The following is a 23,926-nucleotide window of genomic DNA, read 5'->3' as shown; positions in this document are numbered from 1 at the left end:
GGATGCCACATTCTTCCTGATTCTGCCCCTCTTTTTCCTCAGCCCCTGGGGGGACACACAGCTGGACATTCTGGCCTACAGCCAAGGCAAGACCAGGCGGACGACAGCCAGGAGGGGGAGTCCTCGGAGCCAGCACCCAGGGCACCCAGGCCTGAGGAAGCCCCGCCTGGCAGGGGACACAGAACCAGCGTGACAGGTGGTGGCAGGGAGACGTGCCACTTGCTCGGAAGTCGTGATAGCTTTTGTGAGCAGACAGATTTTCTTGACGCAGGTGTGACGGTGATGGTGATGATGGTGGTAGTGGGGTGACGTGATTGGGGGAGTTCCAGCAAAATCCAAGTGGGAGAACCAACAGCCACATTCCATGAACGAAGAGTAAATCTCTGCGGTACAGGGCTTCCGGCCTGGTCCTTCAGCTGTGAGAAATGGTATGTGTGTAGGTAATGCAGGTACTTCTGAGGGCGGCCTGTTTCCCTTGGGCAACCACCCTGCACCCCCCATCCTTAGATGGGGCTGACGCTGCTTCCTGTGGGTCCCACCCAGCTTCCCTCCCCCAGGGAACCTGCAGGTCTGGTCTCCTCCCTGTGGCCCTCCAGCCCCCACCCCGTGGCCTTCCAGCAGCCAAGTTCCCCAGCATGTCCCCCTCCAGACTGACACCACCCCTTTCCTTTAGACTGTCCCAGATGACAGATGGCAGGAAGGAGGGGCTCTTACTGGGGCAGGACGGAGGGCGCCCCAGATCTGTGGAAGTGGACGATCTGCCATTTGCCGTCCCGGCGGTGCCAGACGCGGGTCTCCTCCGACTGGGCCGTGCGGGGGATGCCGCCCGCATCCAGGTACTGTGTGATGCGGATGTAGGCGATGCAAGCCGACTCGTCACCCATCAGATGGATATGGGGGTTCAGGATGGTGGTGTGCACGGGCTTGCTGTTCCGAGACCACACTGGAGGTGGGGATGGGAGGGGGCAGAAGAGATGCAACTGGGGGCCTCCTGTGTCCCTTCCTTCACTTCCCCATCTCCCAGTGACCCTCTCAGCAGAGACATCCCCCCCGTCTCAGTTCCACAGGAGGGGTCTCTGTGACAGGGCTCAGCTAGGAGTCAAGGCAGAACTTCTAGATGGCTAGAGCAGATCCCAGATTTCAGACATGCCAATTCTTTAAACACAGGGGAATGGGATTTTAGAATCACAGTATCTCAGACACACGGAACTATAGGGCTATGATTATAGAATCAGATGAACTTAGACCAGAGTCTCAACCCCAGGTTCCCTACAGAGGCCAGGCAAGTACATAAACGAGGGGGGTGAGTGGGGTATAAGATGCTAAATGGCAACAGACCCTTTGCCTCTGGGTCAGGGAGCGAGCGATAGGGAGTGGCAGAGAGTGTGGTGAATAGCGCACCCTGTCCCACCTGCAGAGGGCTCCCTGTCCACAGCTTCCTTGGTGGCTGCTCTGTGAGCAGCTGACCCTTGAACGATGCGGGGGAGGGGGGGAGTTAGCCCCACCCCCACCCCCCACTTGAAAATCCACATATAACTTGACTTCCCCAATACTTAACTGCTAATAACCTTCTGTTGACTGGAAGCCTTACTGATAACGTCAACAGTCAAATAACCCACATTTTGTATGTTATTTGTATTATTGTGCTATATTCTTACAATACAGTAAGCTAGAGGAAAGAAAATGTTATTAAAAAAATCACAAGGATGGGGCGCCTGGGTGGCTCAGTCGTTAAGCGTCTGCCTTCGGCTCAGGTCATGATCCCAGGGTCCTGGGATCGAGTCCCGCATCAGGCTCCCTGCTCAATGGGAAGCCTGCTTCTCCCTCTCCCACTCCCCCCTGCTTGTATTCCCTCTCTCCCTGTCTCTCTCTCTGTCAAATAAACAAATAAAATCTTTAAAAAAGAAAAAAAAGAAAATCACAAGGAAGAGAAAATATATTTACAGGGTGGGGCTGTATTTATTGGGGAAAATGTGTGTATAAGTGGACCTGCATAGTTCCAACCCGTGTTGTTCAAGTGTCAGCTCTAAGTGGAATCCACATTTGCCACACCTGATTTTTCAGGAGAATGTGGAAATCTGGATTTTTATGTGAAAAGGCCTCATTTTTATTATTGGTCTCTAATTCGAATTTAAAACCTCATGCAGGCCACGTGAAGCATATATGCAGTCCAGATATGGCCTGTGGACCCCTGATTTGCCACTCCTATTCCAGATATATGGAATTATGGAAACCTGAGTCATATTAAAATTGTACAATCCTAGGATCTTGGAATTGTAAGGATGGAATTGGTGGTCATGGGGTGAGGTCATGGAGCTTTCCAGAGTCAGGCAGAAAGGCATAACTCTTCTAATCATGACAGAACTGAGAAAAGTACCTAAAGCCAGCTTTCTCTATGCAAAATATGAGCCACTATGATTATTATTATTATTAATTATTAATTTTTTGGTTCTAGGAACTCTCCATTTTTTTAGCAAGATAGAAAACAAAAGCACAGAAAGACAATGACCCAGGGAGAGGCTGGACAGGGCTCACCAGGGTCCCAGACTTCAGAGGAACCCTCATGCCTTCTCTTAGCGTAGCCCAAATGTAGGTCCAAATCCCACAGAGAACCAGTTTAAAATATACACTGCCCATCTCCTCTCTTGAAGATAACAATTAAAAAATCTATACTATTCAAAAGGCTCCTCCCCCTTCCCCACCCTCTGATTCTGATGCCCAGCCAGGTTTGTGAGCCATGGGTTTCCTGGAAAATGTAAAACGTCTTTTTTTTTTTTTTAAGACTACTGAAAGCATCCCTAATATTATAATCACACTCTACCCAGGCTTTGACTATGGAACACCAAATCACTCAGTCTTACATATATAGACTAACAGACTGTTACAACTTGGGGTTCTCAGAGAGAATGTAGAGTTTTTGCATTATAGGCTTGGGAGTGACCTCAGAGGTCAGAGGTCACCCAGTGGCGCTCCTACAAAATGCAAGGAGGCCTCTGTAAGCATCCTCAACAGCAACCAGGGCTGGAGGCACTCAGGACCATCTAGTTCAATGCATCCATTCAACACATCTGGAAACTGAGGTCCAGAGAAACAATCTGACTTGTCCCAAGCTGGGCCACTTCCTGAAAGAAATGCAATAGAACCTAAAAGCAGTCAGTCTCCAGATGGGATTGAATTAGGACAATCTAGAACAATCTCAGAAGAGACAAACAAACAAGGTCAGCAATGTTGAGGGTGCCTCGCTGTTGTTGGCAAGGGCTGGGGTTCTGGGGGACATTTGTAAAGAAATGACCACCCTCATGTGTGTTCTCTGAATAGACTATGGCCTTCTAATGTCCACCCTTATAGGTAGCATGGGACAAAGGGCCAGGTCCTCCAGCAGGGGAAAACAGGCAGGATGGTGGGACTCGGCCCGGGGCAAGAAGTTGCTCTGGGTCTTGCACTCAGGGGCCCTTTGGCATTCAAACCTAGAATCCAAGGGGCCGGTGTTGTGAGGGGTGCCCACTGCCTGGACTCAGGCCAAGAGCTAGTTCAGCCTTCTCTTTGTGTTTATTATCTCTGGGCCTTTACAGCCAGCTCAGCCTGGTTTCTGCTCTGCTCGGTGGGGATTGGGGAGTTCACTCTGGGAAACCAGCACCTCCAGAAGACAGACCTGGATAGTGGTGGCCATGGTGATCAGCCAGGGAGCTCCAGGGTGATGGGGAAAACTTGGGGTCCAGCCACCTCTCTTCACATGAAAATCTAACCTCCACTGCTAGGCTTGGAGCATCAGAGTTTTATTAATCAAAGGAAAAGGCAACTTCTTTCTTCACAGCTTGTTGGGGGTGTTCTTGGACCACTCCAGTCTATAAGGTCAGTCTAATTGGGTGCAGGCAGGAGAGGAGTGTCCGGCTGGGGGCTGCTAACACGCAGATGAGAGGGGGCAGCCCGGGGCAGGGATGGGGAGGAACAAGTCAGGACTGGGTTCTGCCACTGACTTTCTGGGTTCCTTCGGATGAGTCACTTCCCCTCTCTGGGCCTCAGTTTCCCCTTCTGGGTGAGGTATAGCCGGACTAGATCCTATTTCAGTCACTTAAATACCGCCTTTGTTTTTGCTATCGACTTGTACTTACTTCATTAAAATATTTCCTTGAATCAATACACTTTATTAATTTATGTAAATGTATTTTAAAAGAAAACTTTCTAGCACAATCAATAATGAACAACCGGTATCACAGAATACAACTTTAATCATAAATCCAGTGTAAATGAAATAAAGCTATGTAACCCTAGCTCCGTGCTCTTGCCTGCAAGGGATCTGAGCCTGAGACAGTTCTTTCTTTGCTGGAGAGGTAAATGAGGCAGTGTGAGAGAGGTGTTTAGCGCCCAGCTGAGCCTTTCCCCCTGATGAAGCCGGACGTATTGAAAGAGAATTTAGAAAGGGACCAGCTTTCTCACTGTGTGAACCAGTGCTGTCTTAAGTGGTGCCCACATGCACCGGAAATTATCTTGCATAGCCTCAATGGTATATGCCTTCCTTTTGGGGTACCCTGGGTATACCACTTCTCCGGGCCTTCCTCTAGGTCCTGAGCTAGATGAGTCTAACCTGCACGTGCTTTGGTTCATCCCCGTCTGACCCCTGGCCAAGGTGAGACATGGACACAGGCAGAAAGCGCCCTAGGTCAGGCCCAGCCTCAGCCCCCCTGACAGCCCCTGGTTGCAAAGCTGCCAGGGTCTCTCCTGCAGAGGAGAGACCCAGGAAGGACAGACAGGCGGACAGAGACCTAGACATACAGGCAGGGGCACAGCAGTGTGAGCTCGGGTCCCCTCCTCTTCCCCGGACTGCCCACCCACAGGCATAACAGCCCACCAGCCAGCTTGTGACCAGTGGGGCAGCTGGGGTGGCCCCAGGCCTCTAGATGGCTGTAACATGGGTGCATGCCCAGGCAGGAAGGCTCCCTCATCTGTAAACTCCCAGGGGCAGGGGCAGGAGAGGGCTGGGAGGGCTTGTCACACTTGTCCCAGGTCCCCATCCTCAGCCAGGAGGGACGGCTGGCAGTCAGATGGGCCCGGGTTACGAGAGGGAACCAAGATGGTACCAACCCCTGTCCACACAGGATCTTCCTCTTCGCTGGCTCCTGAGCTGCCCCGGGGGCCCTGCCCGTCACCCTGCTGTGCCATCCGGCAGGACATGGAACGAGAGCAGACAACAGGCACCCCAGAGAGAAGGGATTGCTCACAGTTTTCAAAATAGAATCGATGGAAGTCCAGGCCCTCGACCAGGTTCCCCAGGGCCTCAGGTTCGAAGGCCGTCATCCCGGGGTCACACATCTTCCTAGGGGGAGGAAGTCAGAGGAAAGAGGGGTTGGGGTGGCCTCTTGGGGCTGCCCTCTCACTCCAGGGGCCTGGACTGGAGGAGGGTGGGCCTGCGACATTGGAGTGATTGCGCTCATGTCACAGGATCAGTGGGATCAGTGGGTGGGACCCTGCTTGCGAACTGTACCATGAGGCACCCACCAGGGGGTGCCACTTAGAACTGGGAAGCCTGGGTTCAGCTCCAGGGCCTGCCACTCGCTGGTCATAAGACCCCCAGCATCAAGCAAGAGCGCCACGAGGGGCCGTGAAGCGTCGTGCGCAGCACTCAGGCGCTGGCCGGGGTAACTCAGCCTGTAGGCTCCTCTCCACATCGCGTCTCCCCGCCCAGGGCAGCGGGGCCCAGAGGGGCTTTTCCCAATTTGCCTTCCTGGGGCGGGGGGGGGGGGGGACTTTTTCCTTCACATGAAAGTGACTTCTGCTCGCAGAGCAGGTACGTCCCTGGAGGGGGTGTGTTTTGCTTCCTTAAAGGTGCCCCTTTTGCCCTCAGTGTGAGCCTCAGTTTCCTCTTCTGTAACGTGAGGAAATAGCCTTCCATGAAGTCATGCTTGGGAGGAAGGCGTGTATTTTCAGCTCAGAGCTCCCTTCCAGGTCTCAGCCTTCTGGGGAACCCTGACAACCAGGTTGAGGAAGGAAAAAACTGTCTCCCCCACCCCCAGGCCTCTGGAATCTGTGGCGCAACACAGACCCCCGTTACAGTGACAATGCAGCCAAGGACAGGAAGTACCTCAGGACAAGCAAAGATCCCAAGCCGGGGAGGAACCGGAGCCACCGGGAGGACAGGTATCGGGCCCCGTGTTGTCTGAGTTGGACACTGTGGTGACTGCAGGGCACTCTATCCCCGCTCTTCCCTGAGGTCCTGTCCATGTGACCCCAGACAACTCGCGTCTCCACTCAGGACCTCAAATTCTCCAAGTGGATTGGGAGGGGCTGGTGGCCCTGCTCAGACCATATGAGATGCTTGGGACCCTTCAGTTCCAGAATCCTTCAAGGTTGGGGGCCTGAGCTCCGAGTGTCGGGGAGACTGAGCACCCCCACTGGAGAAGCCCTTCTCCAGGAGGTCTCTGGGGTCCCTGACTCTGAAGTGACTCAGAGACCACCTGCTCCAAGTCCATTATACATCTAGGGATACTGAGGCTCAGTGAGTGAGGGTTACACAGGGCCAGACTCGGGATACCACAGGCTCCCGAGGTCATGGCACGGGGTCAGAACCTAGAGTAGGCTGCACATGCCAGGGAAAGTGACATCACAGAGGTGGGAGTGGGGTCCCCAGAAATGGCACTGTGGGGAGGGGGGTTGGGGTCCACAGAAACCGCCTCTCTTTCCCTCCCTCCCTGGCTGTATCTTTCCAGAGATAGCCTCAGGCTCTTCCCATGGCTGATTTAGCTCTCTTGAGGGCTGGCAGCAAGACCCGTTTAACGGCATGTTTCTGTGCTTTTAGGCTTTACCCAGGTAAAGTCACAAACGTGCACGTGTGGACAAGTGCATGCACACACGCATTCATGCGGCCTCAGTCTCACACCTGTACCTTCTAGAGTCCTGGTTCCTCCGACAGAAGCAGTAGATTGCTGGGGCTTTGCCACCCGCTGCTGCTGAAACCCTCCCACAATTAAAACGCACCTGGCCTGCCTTTGGGAGACAAACTTAAGCTCCTGGGCCCAGTGGAAACTGGGAACCAGCTGCCCAAGACCCAAATCCCAGTTAGGTTATTCCCACCTCACCTGAACCCAACAGGCACGGGTCATTCTGCCTCAGCTGGCAGCTTTTGTCCACCAAAATGCATATGTGGGGTCTTGTCAGCCCTAGCTGAGATGTTGAGGCCTCAGCCCAGAATCCTCTCCCCGGAGTGGGCCTGCTTCTGGGCCAGACCAGGCAGTGTGGGGGTGGACACTAGGGGGCGCTCCAGCCCAGCCTTTGCACACAGCCGCCCCTTGACAGGCTGGTCCAGGTGGGTAGGGGACATCTCGTACCATCTGTTTCATTTTATGTTATTTTTGGACACTTGGGCTTATTCCCCAGAGGATTTAAGGTTCTGTTTTGAGGTTCTTTTGCTCGCCCCTGCTCACTGGAGGACGCACCCTATGGGTTCCTGCCTACTCCTGCCCACCTGAGGTCAGAGGCCTGAGGAGGTCCAGGGTGAGGAGCAGGCCCATGCAGCAGGTCTGAAGAGAGGCCCGCCTCCCTCCCCTCCTTCCCCACTCATCTCCTGAGGGGGCCCGTGCTGTGGTGGGGAAGCAAAGGAGTTTTGTTGGAGTTCCTCCTGGGGAACAAGAGATGAGGAGGAGGATAGGAGGAGGACCGAGATACAGAGTACTGTGAACAGAAAGCTTCATTAAAGCATAAAGTCTAAATGCAAAACAGAAGTATGAGTTCAGTCTGGTTCACGGCACATGCAGAGTGAGTGACTGAGGGTCAGAGACGAGGACCCCCAAAGTTAGCCATCAGCGCCCCCTGAACAACGATCCAGGCAGGACATGCAGAATGGACCCAGCCGACTCACGTGTAGGACTCAAAATCTCCATTGCTTATGGCTTCAATCAGCTGCTCTGTCACTTTAATAATCTCCTGTTTCCGCACTGTAAGGCAGGAGGAGACACAGAGAAATGATAGTAATAGTAATGAAGCACCAACTACCATTTTCTGAGTCCCTATCATAGGCCAGGCCCTGCGCTAGGATCTGACGGCCTCGTAGAGACGGTCTCCGTTAGCCTCACATTATCCCTGGGAGGTCGGTATCATCACTCCCATTTCACAGAAGCAGAAACTGAGGCCCAGAAAGGTGGAGAAAGGTGGGAAATTTCCCTCAGCTGCAAAGGGCAGAGCCATTGTCCTGGTTTGCAGCCTTTGCCTCGGTGAAGCATGCATGGTGGACGTTCTGATGTTAGGCCTGACGGGAAGCCAAGCTGACTCCAAAATACGCTTCTCCGTCCCCTTGCTTTGCCACCTGAATCAAAACTGGGTCAACAGCGGTGGTTGTCACTAGCAGCCACGAACCAGGGGCTCTCCCTGGGCCCAAACTGGGGCCCTTAAGGAAGGTCTTAGGGCTTACTCATCCCTTAGGTCTGGGTGAGCTTTTTGCTCCATTTGGGGGCCGATAGGAATCAGGCACTGAGGGGTTCAGCACTTTCTAGCCATAATGAATCCCGGTTGCTGAGACCTGGCCTCCGCTGTCCACCCCGAAACACGACGAATCGCTGGTCTTTCTGGTAGAGGCTTAGGCATCCGCTTTCACATTAGATGGGCGCTGTTCTGAGCCCCAGTTTTCCCAGCTGTGAAATGGAAACAGCACCACCTCTCGTCCCTCCAGTGCCAAACCCAGACTTGAGTACCAGACAGACTTCACGTCAGTCCCGGCGCAGGTCCTCACAAGCTGTGTGACGCGGCCACAGGACTCCTGGGCTGTCCGACCAAGACAACAAGCCCCGCTCCCGGTGATGAGGTAACGAGGTGGGATGAGGCACTGCGCACCAAGCGCCTGGCACACAGTAGGTACACACTTCTAAGCGCTGCCACTCCCTGCCTCCCCCTAGCCAGGTGGCCACACCCCGGGAGGTCAGCAAGGCCAGCACCCCCTGATCTGACGCACGCGGAGACTGAGCCTCGGGGACGCAGGGACTTGGAGCCGGGTGTCCTGGCTCCCAGCAGGACTGTCCCACCAGAAGCCTGGCGCGGTTCCCTGGGGCAGGCTCTCCCCACCACAGGTCCAAACTTCACTTGCAACCCCGTCAGCTGGCTGGCCTACGGAGCAGCCTCCTGTGAGGTACTTGGGCACGCTGCCATGTCTCAGTCTGGGACGGAGGGAGGGGAGCACGCCTGGCTGAGGCCCCGTCCCTGCCCCCTTCCTCACCACTGCCGTGCCACTCTACCCCATCTGCTGCCAGGGAGCTCACCTCAGGCCCAGAGGACACAGAATCCTACAACATCCAGGCTGAAAGAACCTGTGGGGACCAGGGACTCAGCCTCCTTGTCAAACTGTGGCGGAAATGGAGGCCCAGGAAGGGGTTGACTTGCCCAAGGACATAGAACACCTTGGTGCAGAGTCTGGCTCCCAGCCCAGGGCGTTTTCCACAGCACCCCCTACCCCCCTCCACCCCGTGCTCCCTGACGGGTTAGGCCCGCACACTTGTCTATTTCCCAACTCAGAGACGTGCTCCGTGGAAGCTGGGCTATGGCTGCCCTTGTCACACTGGACGCCTGGACCTGGAACAGACCCGGCCCCACAGGCATTCCCCACTGCATGAACAAGCACACTAGGCGTTACACCGCGTGCTCAGCCTGCAGCATCTGGAAGCCTCACGCACGGCTTCATGTGGCTATCACTTCCACGTCAGAGATGGGCAAACCGGAGGTGAGAGGTTGACTGGTCTGCTGTGGGGGGCCGACCGCCCCCACCAGAGTTTGCGGCCCCAAAACCCGTCACACTGTCCTCAGGGCAGGGGCCCTGTGCCCAGCATGGCTCTTGGCACGGGTGGGGGCTCCGTAGACGTAATTGTCACTGTCTTCAATGTCAGTAGCACAGCGAGGGGCTAATTCTTTATCTCCTGGCTCTGCTAAGATTTACCAGGGCTGGGGGTGAGCCTGTCTTGGGCCATGAGACTGAGGTCTTGCCTGGGGCGGGGGCAGAGGAGGCAGGAATGAATGAATTGGTGGGTGGACTGAACCAGGGCCTGGGGCTGTTGTCTTCGCCCTGTGTGCTGGAATCTACCAAGTTGCCAGGGGGTCTCTGTCCCTTGGAGCCCAAAAGCCTGGCCTGCTGCCCAACTCTGCCTTCCTTCATGGAGACCAAGGGCAAGAAGACACCCATCCCTGCCAGGAGACTCCTCATTCCACTCCCACGCATGAGCAGGGTGATGATCCAGAGCGGATCCACGTGCTCCCGGCAGGCCATGGGACCTGTGCCGCCTCCTAGCTTTCTCTGCACAGACGTTAAGATTCCTTCCAGCCTGACATTCCATAAGCCTGTGCTTAATTAATGCCCTACCTCCCATGGGCTCCTTCTCACTGCCATCCCAGAGACACTAGGAAAGTGGTCAGGGGCCTGGATTCTGGAGCCAGACTCCCTGGGTTTGGATCCTGACTCTGCTACTTAGTAACTGTGACCTTGGGCAAGGTACTTCTCCATGCCTCAGTTTTCCCGTATGTATAATGGAGCTTCTAATGGTACTTACCTCACAGGGTGGTTCTAAGGACCGAGTTAAGGATGCATCACTAGAAATAACTAACACATATATGGTTCTCACTAAGAACCGGCTACTGTTCAAGCCCTTCCTATCAACTCATTTATGTCAATAATGATGCATAATATAAAGCATTTAGAGGAGTGCCTGGCAGTCCGTGAATAAGAGCTATGATTATTATCATCTGGAAATCTCTGAATTGGAAGTTCTCCCTGAGGACAGCCTCTGGTCTTTAGCCAGGGCATGGATGCTTCCCAGCAGCCTGAGATGTGATGGATGCTTCCATCTTGATTGGAACTTTGGGGCTTGCAGCCTGCCAGGAAGCCTGACACACTGTCAGGCATCTCTCCCTTTGCACCCACCTCCTTCTTCTTTAAAGTCAGACTCTCCCCCCTGAAAGCCTCTTGCTTTCTGGGGCCCCAAAGTGTGCACCTGCTTGCCCAGACCCAGTGCCCTCCCCCTCTACTAGTCTTCTCTTTCCAGGGCTGAAAGCCTCGAGGATAGGGTTTGCAGGATCTGAGTTAAGCTGGCCATCCACTCTTTGAGGGTCCTTGAGCTGTTTAAAGGCCTTCCTGAGTGTTAGCACACAATCCTCAATGTGGCTTGAATATGGCAGAATATCAGGTCTGGGGCAGAACTCTATCCCCTCCCTAATTCTGGACACTATACCTCTATTAATGCATCCAGGGACAATGCCTGACTTGGCTATGCCTCTAGACACTCAGGACATCAAGTTTGCCAACAGTGGAAAGCTAGTGGGCAGAAATCTCCCTAGTAGCTTCATTTCTAGGACAGAAGATCTGGGAATCTGGTGCTTCTTAGATCTAGAGAAACTCACTCTGGTTTTGGGTCCCTTCCATGTCCTCAGCAGTCCTGTTGCTGTGAGAGATTCATTCAGCAGCTTCTCAGCAGCAACCTCTGGCATTTCTCATCTGCCATCCAGGAGTGCTCTCATTCAGATGGGAAAGCTGAGGCCCCAGAGAGGTTAAGGCACTCTCCGAAGGTCACACAGCATGCTGAGGCTCAGATGGGATCAGCATTCCTGGCTGGTACTTCCCAGAAGGTCTCTGTCTAGATTCTGAGGAAGCTCTTTGGGTTGGGGAGGAAATTAATTTTTCACGGAACTGACCAGTAGGAGGTAGGGAAGTAGGAAGGAAGCCTGGCAGAGTCCCGTCCGCGCAGCTCAGAGGGCCAGAGGCCTGTGCATTAAGCCTGAGGTGCTCTGAAATATTAATGTCTCTTTCTTTGCTCAGGGGAAAATGTTCCCTGGAGGATGACATTTCTAATTAACTTTAATGTTAGGTCAGAATCTACCCCACCAGCTGCTATTCTCACTTAGTGAGAAGACTTAACAAATTAACACCAGAAAATGGTTTTTTTTTTTTTTAAACTTTCTCTGAGGCCTGAAGAAGCTGGGGGAGGCACAGGGCTCCTCTCTCCTGCCAAACACAGGGAGAAGCTCCTGGCTGAGCCAGCGTCTCTTCTATCAGACATGGCCTTTTACATGTGGGAAACTGAGGCAGAGAATGGGGCTCCAATTCTGCCATTAATAACCTGGACGTGCCCTTTCTCTCTGGGCCTCAGATGCCCCTCTGTAAAAGGGGGAACTAAAATTTAAGACTCCACAAATTTTCCCATCCTGATCTCTCTAGAGCAGAGTCTCATGACAGCAAATGTGGGGCCTCAGGGATACCACCCAGAGCCATTACCCCAGGTGGAAAATGTCTTCGATGGGTCACATTTACATTTATAACACATACAAATTTTGCATTCCTTTCCAAATATTTCTAACATATAAATATCTGTCTTAAAACAATCTTTGAGTAAAACTGATGCTCCAAGAAAATTTCATGTGGCTTCCTGTCATTCAGCCATAAGCTCCAGTTTGAAAAAAAAGAAATTAAAATTTATTAAACCATTACCAGTGCCAAACACTGTGAAATCACTTTATACACAGCCTCCCATTTCATCCGCACAGCAGTCCTCTGAGATTGATAGTATTATCATCAACCCTTTACCGAAGGAAAACTAAGACTCAGAGAGGTTGAGTAAGTTGTCCAAAGTCACCTAGCAAATGGACTGCCGTGAAGAAGCACAGAGCCAGTTCACCTCTATGATCCCTGTCTGCTCCAAGACCAGCACTATGAGGCCGTAAGGGTTTTTCAAAATCCCGGTGCCTCTTATCATTAGGACAGCGAGCCTCAAATGTGGGGACAGTCTTGGAAATGCCATGTCTTGGCCCACCACAAACCTATGGAATCAGAGTCCGCAGCGACAGGGCTGGGAATGTGGTTGGAAAACACACCTGAGGGACTTAGAATGTACACTTGCCCCCAGTGGGGAGTTTTTCTACAAGATCATTGGTTTTTAAAGGTCGTCCCTAGCGCCATGGTGGAAGACAGATCTGCTCCAGCGCCAGGCTGTGGTGATGAAGTGACCGCCCCCACGGCCCGACTGGGAATGACCACACAGGGACCCACAGGGTGGGGCTGATCTTCCAAGGCACCCGGGTGGAGGCGGGAGGTAGTCATGGTGCTCAGTGTGCCAAACTGCCTTTACATGTGGAAACGCAACTGTGCAAAAATGTTTGTCACGTCATAAAATGCCCTTTGCCCCTTCGCTGTACTCTTTTAGGGGCCAGTATCTAAATGGAAAAATGTGCACCCTGGTACAGCTGCAATCTCTCCAGGTCAGTGGTGTGCTTCTACGGTGCAGAGACTCCCGGGGGTCTCTGACATGCACGGAGTGCGAGAACCCGGGCCCCGAGGACGGCGGGGCGGGCAGGACAGTAGGACTTTGCTAACTCGTCCAAGGATGTGGGTCCCCTTAGCAGAAGGTGACACTCATTCTTCCTCCTCCAACTCCAAGCACGCTTGCCACGCACCGAGCCTTCGAGCCACGGTTACGAGGCGGGGCCCTGGAGCCACATTGCCCGGGGTTCAAATCCTAATTCCACCCTTAGGAGCTAGGGGACCTTGGGCCAATTTACCCAACCTCTGTTTCCCAGGCTGTAGAATGGGCTGGACCACAGTGCCCAGCTCACAGCTCAGGTAAATGTAAGGCACTTGGACCGGGTCTAGCACGCAGCAAGTGCCCCGCGCAGGGCAGCCACGATTATCGTCCTTATTAGCTCCCCTCTTACTAAGCCGGTCACAGTTCTCTGGGGTTTTGCTCCTTCCTCCATCTGAAGGCTTGTGGAGACTGTCAGCCACTGGCTACAGCAGCCCCTGCCTTTTGGGGGTTGGTCTTAGGCAATGTTTCTTGTCACCTGAATTTTCTGAATTTTTGCTTTCCCTTCCCTTCCTCTTCTCACTTCATGTTTTTAGAATCAATTCATGTTTATTATTTATTTATTTCTTTATTTTTAAAGTAAGCTCTACGCCCAACGTGGGGCTTGAACTCACGACCCCAAGATCAAGAGTCGCACGCTCCACCGACGGAGCCGGCCAGGCGCCCCTAAAATCAACTCATTTTTTAAAAAAAAATTCAAAAAGAAAATGTATGCCACCATGATACATTGTGACCTGAATAGGTTAATTTTTCCCCCTAAAACGTACTAAACTACGCACACAACCCCTACAGGAAGCACAGTCCGTCTGCGTACCGCCGGGGGACCGAGTACCTTGCACGGGACACAGTGCCTTGCGGTGGCACTGCCCAGTCTGCAAGGGGCTACGGTCAGGTTGTCTGTGGAGGAGCAGAACACAAGGTCGGCCCTGGGGCCCTTTCAGGCCGGGGCTGTCAGTGAAGGGGGCCTGCCGGGAGGCCCGGGGGGCCCAGACGCTGAAGGCAAGGCCCCCCCTACCTTTGGTGTCTTCATCCTCAATGGTGGTGTTGGTACTCTCTGAAGATTCCTGCCAAAGAGAACACGGGAGGCGGTGAGGCCCAGCTGGCAAGCAGGAAGAGGCTCGGCCCGTGGGGGGCTGCCCCCCGGCTGCCTGATGCTGCGGCCCGGTTTCTGTAAGCACCCCCGGCTCTGCCATCCAGATGCTGCCCTGAAAACCCTGCCAGATTTCCGAGCCTAAGGAGGGGAAGGGCCCAGCTAAGCAGGTGGCTGGTGGCAGGGGGCGTGGATGAAGGGGTGGATGCGAGGAGAACCCTGGCCTTTCTGGGAGGGCTGGGAGGGCTCCCCGGCCCTGTCTGCTTGAGGGAGCAAAGAGGGGGTGTGGAAGAGCAGAGAGGCTCATGGTGGCCACAGAATGGGGAAGGAATACACACACTGGCAGGAGAGGAAGAGAGAGAGGTGGGGAGGCCCAGTGTGAGAGAGGCTGGGCTTTTCAGGGGGAGAAAAACCACACAACTGCGGGAGACAGCCATGGAATCAGAAGAAGAGGGATGTGGGCCACCATGCCACCACTGGAACCCCTAGACAGAGACAGGGGCTGGTGGCCCCTCTGCCACCGGCAGGCCCTGGGGAGCATCGAGAAGCTCAAGAAGGGCCTCTCTGGCGCCCACTCCTTTGGCCAAACCAAGCCCCCCCCGCGCCACAACCGGCACAAACCAAGCCCTGAGATGAGATCTAGAGCAGAGGGCGGGGAGAAGCAAGAAGCCAAGGGCTGGACGTGGGATGGGGTTCAAATCACCCTTCATACCTGAGGGGGTTCTCAGGTCTACGGCCAGGCGGCTGGTCTGGGCCATGGAGTTGGAGGTGTCAACAGAAACACGCAAACAACACACACACGCAACACACAGATTGTCACACAAGGCACACGTACCAAGCACGCCCTGAGCACCCTCTCCCCGCCCCGGGTTCCCAGTGCAGCCTGCAGGAGGGAGGCAGGAGCGAGGGTTCGAGGCCCAGCATTTACCGGCGTTTGGGAGACGGCAGACACTCACCATTAACTGAACGCTGGAACTGGACTTTCTTTTCTGGAAAAACAAGGAGAAGAGATGGGACAGGAAAAGACACAGCGTGAAAACGGCAGGGAGCAGAGAAACAGCAGGGAGCAAAGAAACGAACGACAGGGGAGGTTTGGAAGGATGATGGGCCTCAGGGTCATCCTCTACAGTCCCTTGCCAGCATGACATTGGGGCAAGAAGTCAGGGCCACGAGCAAGAACTGCCCAGCAGGGCCAGTCCTCTGTCAGCCTGAAGCTCCTGGGGGCCTCATGCACAGCCACCTGGGGCTCACCATCCAACCAGCAAGCTCTGGCCCAAGCCTCCCTTGGACCAGGCCTCCCTCTACACCAAGCTCTGATGGGGGCAACAAACCCTGGGCCTTGGATGCCAATTGCCTGAGGCCTCTGGAAGCCAAAGTTCTTGCAGGACAAAAGGGTGCTCAGGTCTGGAGATGAGGCCCAGTGCCTCCTCCTAGCCTCCCCGTGTGTCTCTACTAAAAGAACCCCACCCCTGGTTTGGTTGAGTGTCAGAGTCACTTGGGAAACCTGTCCAAAAGAAACATAACAAGGCCCCCTCAAGGAGTTCAATAACTAGGTCTGGGGAGGGGCCTGGGTATCTGCATTTTAAACAGTATCCCCAGGTAACTTCAAAGCAGGCCTGGCTATGGAAACCAGTCCTCTGAGTGGCCTTTGAAATCCTGCTTGTGGTCCCAGCTTCCCAGCGACAGGCCTGTTCAGCTCCCTTATGTTGACAGAGAAACTGAGGCACAGCCAGACGCACAGCTGAGCCCTGCCATCCCTCCTAGTCCAGCTTTTGGAGGATTTGCAGCTTCACTCGTATTATTGGCCGTGGAAGCAAGGAAAGGGGAGAAAGAGAGAGGAGGACACATTGTCCTCTCGTTCTCTCACTCTAAGCCAGGAGTCGTAAAGACTCGCATTCAGGGAAGGCTGCAGGTCTAACACTTGCATTGCACGGATGGGAAGCTGGGGCCCAGAGACGGACAGTGACCCACCCGAGGTCTCTCATCTGGCTGGTAGCAGAGTGGACGCTAGAACCCCTGAATGTAGACTTTCTCCTCTGTCCAGGTCTCCAGACCCCGCAGCCTGACTGCTCTGCCTCGGCTCGTCCTTCCCGGACGCGCTTCCATCTGAGAGGCCTGGAGGCTGTTCTCCTTGCTGTGCTATGGGGCGGTGGGTGGCGGTGTGTGCAGGGAAGGACTTGAGACGCCCTCAGGGTGGGCCTTTGCCCTGAGGGAGGCACTGGCTATTCTCTGAGGATCCTTAGGTCTAATTCTGGGCTTTCTGACTCCAAGATCCAGGAGCCTCTGAGGGCCCGGAGCCCAGGATCCTGTGCTGTCCTTCCAGGGTCCCCACAGACATGGCAGAAGTGGCTCACTGGGCATCACCCGGCGTAAAGGCTCATGGTCCCTGCCTCCGCCCCAGCTGGGTAGATAGTGGGATTCCCACAGCCAGCAGCCTGCAGCCAGGCCCTAGGGTCGGCCTCACTTCTGGCCGGAGCCCGGCCAGGCACGGTGTACATGGGAGGGGACAGGCCCTCCCAGCTCGCCGTCAGCAGAAACCTGAGGAACACGGGGCACAGGGTTCCAGGCGGGACACGAGGAGGGAACACAGAGCAGAGACTGCATCAGAGTCGGACATACAGTGACAGGATGGGACATGGGGGAGAGCAGTCACGATGGCACGGATGGGACACGAACAGGGGGCAGTGAGTGGGGCTGAGGGGTGGGAGCAGTCGGCCGCTCCTCATAGAAGTGGAGGCTTAGCGGTGGCGGGGCGTGGGGGGGTCAGCACTCCTCGGGAACAGAAAGACTCGATTTTCCTGGATCACAAATGATGACGGTACTAATAATAACCCCGTACTGACCAGGGTCTCTCACCACAAGTAGAGTCACATCTGTCAGAACCACGTGTAGAAGCATGGTTCTAAGGCTAGCAAAGATGGTAGAAATAAGGTAGGGTCAACATTAGCCTCGAGAAGCCCCTACAAGCCCATAAAGTACAGTATCTCTGTTCTCCAGCCAGCCCATCTTCCCTCCAGCTATGCCTCCGATGAACGTGGTGGTTTCTCCAGGGACCACGTTGTAAGAAGAATACGTACTTCCCCACTGGGGCTGAACATGTGTTGCTTAAAGGAGCTCATGGTGTGATTCCCCAAGGCCCAGTCTGGTGCAAGCCTCTTGCTGGCCCCACCTGCCCTTCCCCCCCTTGCACGGACGGCAGAACTGATGACACAAGTCTCCAAAGGGGGGGATGATGGGGCCCGGCAAAACCACAGCTTCTTGACCTGAGGTCCAGCATCACTCGTAGTGAAACACATGGCTGGACCCCAGGCCGGCTCCCCAAATCCCGGGCAGGTCCCCTGGTTACTCTCATCTTCCAGCTGGACTTTTCTCCTTCTCCACCCCCAAAAGGGGCAGGAAGCTGAGCTACAAAGAGACAGTCTGGCCAGGAATAGCCTTTGGGTCTCTCTTCATCCACACCCGAGCCACCCTGAGAAGTCACTCAGGGTCCATCCTGCCGCTACAGGAAGGAGTGGCTTTTTCTTCAGCCGTGCCCACTGGTAAGCCCTGCAGTGACTGGCCACCATGCTCTGCGATGTCCTTGACCTCAGACAGGCTTTGCCTCCTGGCCTTGCCTGGAGAGGAGCCAGAAGAAAGCTTCGTCCCAAGACCCAGCCTGAGGGAGGCCCTGACCTCACACCCGTGGCTCTGTGTCAGCCCTTTGCCAGGGCCAAGCTAAGAGCCAAGCAGACGGGGTAGCCCTCTGTCTGCCCCCTCCTCCTCCACTGACCTGGGCCACAGCCCACTGGCCCCGGTGGCCTCTGCCCTATATCTCCCAATTATGATTTTTCCCAGGGAACCCAGCATCCCCAGTGTCTACACGCTATGGCCGAGAGGGCCCCAGCTGCTCCAAACTGGGCCACCCCCAAATCGCACATCCCCCCATTGCCCTTTCCAATTAGAGAGGGGAGAGAGTTTGATTCATGGGTAACCCAAAACAGCAAGTAAGCCGGAACTCAATTCTGGATGCCGTCATAGGATATGGGATAAGCGGGTGTTAACTTCATAAATTGGGTTGGCTTTAGATCTGTGTTTCCAAATACTTCCTTGATCAAACTTTTCTTCAAGAGAAATCTTACTTGCAAGTCTAATCTAGAAAACATAATACTGGCTAGCATCTCATGAGCATGTATCCCGTGCCAGCTAAATCCTCAACACCCATTATCTTCCTTCATCCTCACAAGCAGCCCTGGGAGGTGGGAATCCCTTTTACCCTCATTGCCCGGATGAGGAAACACAGGCTCAAGGGATTCAGATACTCAGACGAGGTTTCCAGCTGCTGAGTCCAGCCTGGCTCCCTTAACCACTGCGATGTCTGTTACATGGAGCTGTTCTGGCTATAGTGGGCACGAGAAGCCCAGAACCTTCTCTGCTCAGCCTCCCCCTTACTATCCCACTCTACCCCATCCGCTGCTAAGGGTGCCTCCCCAAAACCTTCAGGCTCCAAGAAGTTCAGTTTGAAAACCACTGACTTTGGCTGATAACCAAACAATTATGTATTCCTCAAGTACTCAAGATGAGAAGGAAAAGTGATTAGATAGGGTTTTGTTGCCTTTTTCTTTTCTTTTCTGTTTTTAAAGCTAAAATCTTGGAAATCATGGAGTCCACACCCCTCCCACCCCACCCACTGTACCTATGAGGAAATTCAAGCCCCCAGAGGGCTCAATGCAGCAGAGAGGCCCAAATCCTGGCCTCAGCCGGCCAGCCCAGATCTCCCATGCAGCCCTCAAACCAAAGCCAGTGGCCTGAGACCATAAATACTGCTACTGAAGCCATGAAGCTGCCAGCCCACCTGCGTGGCTGTGTTTGGACTGTATCCCACACCATCCAGGGTCCTGGGCACAGCCCAGCCCTGGGGTCCTGGCCAGGCAGGGCTCTGAGCCCAGAAAAAGGCAGGGTCTCAAGAGAGGAGAACCCACAAGGCAAGCCAGTGGCAGGGGAGAAGGGAGCCGCAGAGAGGGGGGCCAGGCCCCAGAGAGCAGAGGGAGAAGAGAGAGGAGGGAAGGAGGGGTCAGCGGGATGTGGAAAGAAGTAGCTCGGGCATCAGGGGTGGGGATGGAGGACAGGCCTGGGTCAGGGGAGGAGGGGATTCTTGGCACCGAACTGGCCGGCCTTGACAGGGGTAGGTGCCTCTGGATCCCAAAGCCAAGAGGGGTGGCTATCCATCCTTCATGGGCTTTGTGGGTTGGACTGGGGTGCACACTGGGTCAGGGGCCCATTCCAGCCAGCCCACACTCGGGAAGGAGGAGGTCACCCCTCATGATCAGCTCTGTCTCTTCTTTGTACCTTCTCACTTTCCAGTCCTCCCATCCCAGAGAACCACAGAAATCTCCTTCAGACCTGCTCCTTTCCTTGTGGCGCCCCCCCCCCAACTCCAGGCCACCTGCCCCTCCCCCTCCCCCCCCGCCCCCACCAATCCTGGGGACAGCCCAACTGCACGAGTGACCACATCTGCCCAGAACACCGTCAGCAAGGCCTGAGTCTCGCCCCAGCCCTGAAAGCCAGGCCCTGTCGGCGGAAAGGCTGCCAGATGCAGGCCCTGCCAGGCTCCCGGGGGCTTACCTTCACACCATCATTCTTCTTGTTTCCTCCACTCTTCCCTCCTGCGGAGGAGAAAAAGTAGAGGGTTACCAACACCAGGCAGGGCACCAAGGCCCACAGGGTGAGGAACAGCAACATCCGTGGGCAGGCGGAGGGCACGGAGCCGGCTCAGTGATCTGGGGGACACCTCCTCCTTCTGCTCCTCCTTCCTCCTTGGGGCCTGGACTGCCGGTGGCCCGCGAGGGGGGCCTGGGCTCCCCCGTCCTCAGCAATCTCGAGTGTGCCCCTCTGGCCCCATGGGTTGCAGGAGGTGACCCACGCGTCCCAGGCCCGTGGGGTTGCTGTTTCAGCCTGGGGATTCCCTCTGGATCCCGGTCACCACCGTGCTGGTGGTGGCCAACCTGGAGGCCTGGCTGCCTGGCCCGGGGCTGGCCGCTCCCTCCCCGCCCGCCCCCCTCCCCCCCGCCCCGCTCTAATTTTAGCCCCATGCTGCTGCCGAGGTCATGTGTCAGCCCTGCCTACTCACTCTGGACAGCTGCGAGCCTTGTTTTGCCGGTGAGAAGAAGCAGATGCCCCACTCTGGGGGCCCACCCCTGCCAGAGCGCCCATCCCCTACAGAGGCCTCCCTACCCTCCAACTCTGGAGCCCCATGCTAGGGCTGGCGGTATCCATGGTGGCTGGGAAAAGCAGAGCAACGGCTCTTAGGGAGGCCCCACCTATGCCAGTCCTCTTTCCCTCCCTCCTTGCCTCCTGGCCAGAGCCCTTGGTGCGGACGCAGCCAGGAATTGGCATGAATGCCCAGCCCTGCCCGACCTGGTATCTGGCTGCTTCCAACCTCAAACAGATGCCTTACGTTAAAGGAGACAGGAGATCGCTAAAGTGCTTAGCACAGCACTTGACCTGTATGCAATAGATGCTCAGTAAATGGTAGCCACTGTAAGTCCTTCTCATGGTGCCTGGGGATGGCGAGCCTGGGAAGGGGGGCGGCTCGGGACATGGACACCCCAGAGGCTCAGAGGGACAGGCTCATGCTGGCCCAGCCTCCCAGTCCCTCTTACAAGTCCACCTGCGACCCCTTCCAGGCAAGTTTCCCTCTTGCAGAGTAAATGCAGGGGTGAGTGCCTCTGGATCCCAAAGTTGAGAGGAGTGGCTGTCCATCCTCTATGAGCTCATGGGCTGGGTTGGGGTGTGCAGTGGAACAGGGGAATGGTCGCCCCTCCAGCTTCAAGGGGCCCCTCTCAGCTCCAGCCCACGACCACAGGACTGAGGGTCCCATGAGGTCACATGTTCTGATTTTCAAGAAAAGACAGAAATTTGTGTTGTTCTGTGAAATCTCCTCATTTTTAATTGCTGGAAACTCTTTTCAAAAACCCCACTGTTTTATGTTTTAAAACACCACTGGTCCTATAAGCCCGTCAAGAGATGGGAACTGACCCACGGGCACCATTTTGTGAGCTCTGGACTAGAGTTTCTAGGGGCACTTCAGAGGTTAAAAAAAGACTCTGACTGTCCGGGTGGCTCATCTTTCAGTTTGAGGAACTGCAGAATCCTTGTCTGGGTAGAGAGTGGGAAGGCAGTTCTGTGCCCTGGGGCAAGCCCACATCAGAAGTTCCCGAGTTTTCCCACCTCTGGGTCTCCTTCTTCAGGCTGGTTAAATGGGCAGTGGCCTCTCGGCAAAGTCAGAGCTATGGCTTGCCAGAGCCGACCCCTTGCCGTGGAGCCAGCCACGTGTCCGCGGCAGGCCTGCCTGGCCGGCCCCAGTCAGAGGGCCCCTCGGGTGAGCTTTGCTGTATTTGCTCCGCGGCCCTGTCAGCTGTCCGGTCTCCCCAGAGAGGAGCCCCTGGCAGGCGCTGGCCTGGGTGCTCTCCAGTGTGCCAAGGGGAGCTTCTTGCTAAGCCCTGACACTTATCCTTTCCTTTTCTCTTTGGGGCTGCATGCTGCAGGTCGTTGTGTACTCCCTGCCTTAACCAGCCGGCTCCGGCCCAGGCCAAAGGCTGGCTCCCTGGCTCCCTGCTGACCCATCTTGGTTAAGGGCACTTGCTCTGGGGTGGCTCAAAGCTGCACTAAAAGCAGGCTCTGGGCGCCTGGGTGGCTCAGTTGGTTAAGCGACTGCCTTCGGCTCAGGTCACGATCCTGGAGTCCCGGGATCGAGTCCCGCATCGGGCTCCCTGCTCGGCAGGGAGTCTGCTTCTTCCTCTCCCGCTCCCCCCTCCTGTGCTCTTTCTCTCTCTCACTCTCTCTCTCAAATAAATAAATAAAATCTTTAAAAAATAAAATAAAATAAAATAAAAGCAGGCTCTGCCTCTCTCTGCCTAGCCACAGCCCCCACTGCCTTGTCACGAAGGCTACCGGAGCGAAAGCATGGGGACTGCTTAGCACGGGGCTCAGTACTGGCGGGGAACGGGAATGTTGCTATTCCCTGGGCCTGGTTCAGTCCTGCCTGGACCTATACCCCAATATTCGGGAGGCCTCCCCGCTCAGGCTGGCCCAACCTGAGAACCCCAGCACTGCTGTGAGGCTGGGGAGCCAGACTCAACCTCTAACCCTTCCTCATAGGCCTTTCGCTTGCTGGCCTTTCGGCTCCAGCCACTTCTGGGTGCAGGTGACTTAAGCCCCCAGTCTTAGGGTCCTCTGTAGCCCTCACTCTCAGCAGGCCCCTGGCCTGAGGCCCCACGGATATCCGACAGGACAATGCTCCCAACAGACCTGTGCAGGGTGTATTTGGGACTTCGTGGTCCCACCACCTACCAGAGAAGTTCCTGGTAGCCAGCATAGTGGTGAGGATGGCTCCCTGCAAAGATAAGGAGGGGGTGTGGGAGACAGAAGGTCGGAGGTGAGGGGGGGAGAGGAGAGACAGAGAAATGGGATGGGAGGGGGGAGGGGAGGCAGGTGCTGTCTTCAGACACAAAGCCAAAGCTTTCTGCCTTGCCCCTCCATTTGCCCTCACCCCACAGCCAGGAGACCATCCCTGCCTCCCTGGGGAAGTCGGGGTGAGCTGGGCCTTAGCTGGCACAGCTCCTAGAACAGGGCCATCCTAGCAGCAGATATTAATAGGTTCCACTGTCCTGGCCAGAGGTGGTGGAAGGGCTTGGGGACACCTGTCAGTGGGGACTCCTGAAGGCCAAGGACAATAGACCCTGCCCTCCTGGGCCCCCTTCACCCTCCACCAGGGCGCTCAGTACCTTGCTTCATCACTAGTTCATCTTTCCCGGGGCTCCCGGGCTCACAGCCGAGGAGGGGTGACCTAGAGAAACTCTCCTGTCTCAACAAGGGGCCTAGGGGTTGGCTCTCCTGGTTCTGACGCTCTCTGACCTGGACCCTCTCTGAGATTTCCTCTGTGACCACTCCCGGTGGGGGGTGGGGTGGAACTTTGTTCTCCTGGCATCATGCTGGCCTGGCCACCCCCTTGGCCCATGTCCCCTTCCTGGGCCACCACGTCAGGCCTGGGAGCAGTTGGTGGGGAGTTTCCGAAGGAGCTGGGGCCTCAGCATCTGTCACTCAGCGTTCTGATGACTTTTCTGTTCCAGCAGGCTGGGTACTCCTCAGTTACTCTTCCTACCTGTTCATGGGGTCCCTGGCAAGGTCTAGGTCAGCACCTATTACAGCCTGGGAGCACACACCCCTTGCTCACGAGGCTGGCAGCTCCTGGCCCACCTGGGTCCCACTGTGGCTTCCTCTGGGCCCCTGTCCACTCTCTTGGCTTGTCTTCTCCAGCGCTCGGCAGCAGGGCCTCTCACCAACACTGGTCCCCTGCCCAGTTCCATCTCAGCCCCTAGACCCTCTTGCCAGCCACGCCGAAGCACTTACAGTCCCCCTACGGGGTCACGCTCATGCTTCCAGACTTAGGCATGAGCTTTCTCTCTGTCTGGAACGTCTGTCCACTCTGCGCAGCTAATACCTGCTTATCCTTTGCGGCGTCCAGCTAAATGCCGCTTGC

At 55.4% G+C, this 23,926-nt stretch overlaps 1 protein-coding gene across 1 annotated transcript in view; it reads right to left on the bottom strand.

Moving 5' to 3' along the window:
* Positions 1 to 355: 355 nt before the first annotated feature.
* Positions 356 to 23,926, bottom strand: part of CAMK2A (calcium/calmodulin dependent protein kinase II alpha) — a 59,331-nt gene continuing 35,760 nt past the window's right edge. Inside the window, exons 12-19 of the mRNA XM_021697078.2 lie at positions 22,738 to 22,780; positions 20,011 to 20,051; positions 15,366 to 15,398; positions 14,335 to 14,383; positions 7,853 to 7,928; positions 5,220 to 5,314; positions 715 to 943; positions 356 to 416 (exon numbers count right to left, since the gene is read on the bottom strand). Of these exons, the coding sequence (XP_021552753.2) occupies positions 413 to 416; positions 715 to 943; positions 5,220 to 5,314; positions 7,853 to 7,928; positions 14,335 to 14,383; positions 15,366 to 15,398; positions 20,011 to 20,051; positions 22,738 to 22,780 (570 nt within the window). The 3' untranslated portion in view covers positions 356 to 412. The remainder of the gene's footprint in view (positions 417 to 714; positions 944 to 5,219; positions 5,315 to 7,852; positions 7,929 to 14,334; positions 14,384 to 15,365; positions 15,399 to 20,010; positions 20,052 to 22,737; positions 22,781 to 23,926) is intronic.

The sequence above is a fragment of the Neomonachus schauinslandi genome, chromosome 7, assembly GCF_002201575.2.
Source record: "Neomonachus schauinslandi chromosome 7, ASM220157v2, whole genome shotgun sequence".
NCBI lineage: Eukaryota > Metazoa > Chordata > Mammalia > Carnivora > Phocidae > Neomonachus > Neomonachus schauinslandi.
This window is presented reverse-complemented; position numbering and strand designations above follow the sequence as displayed.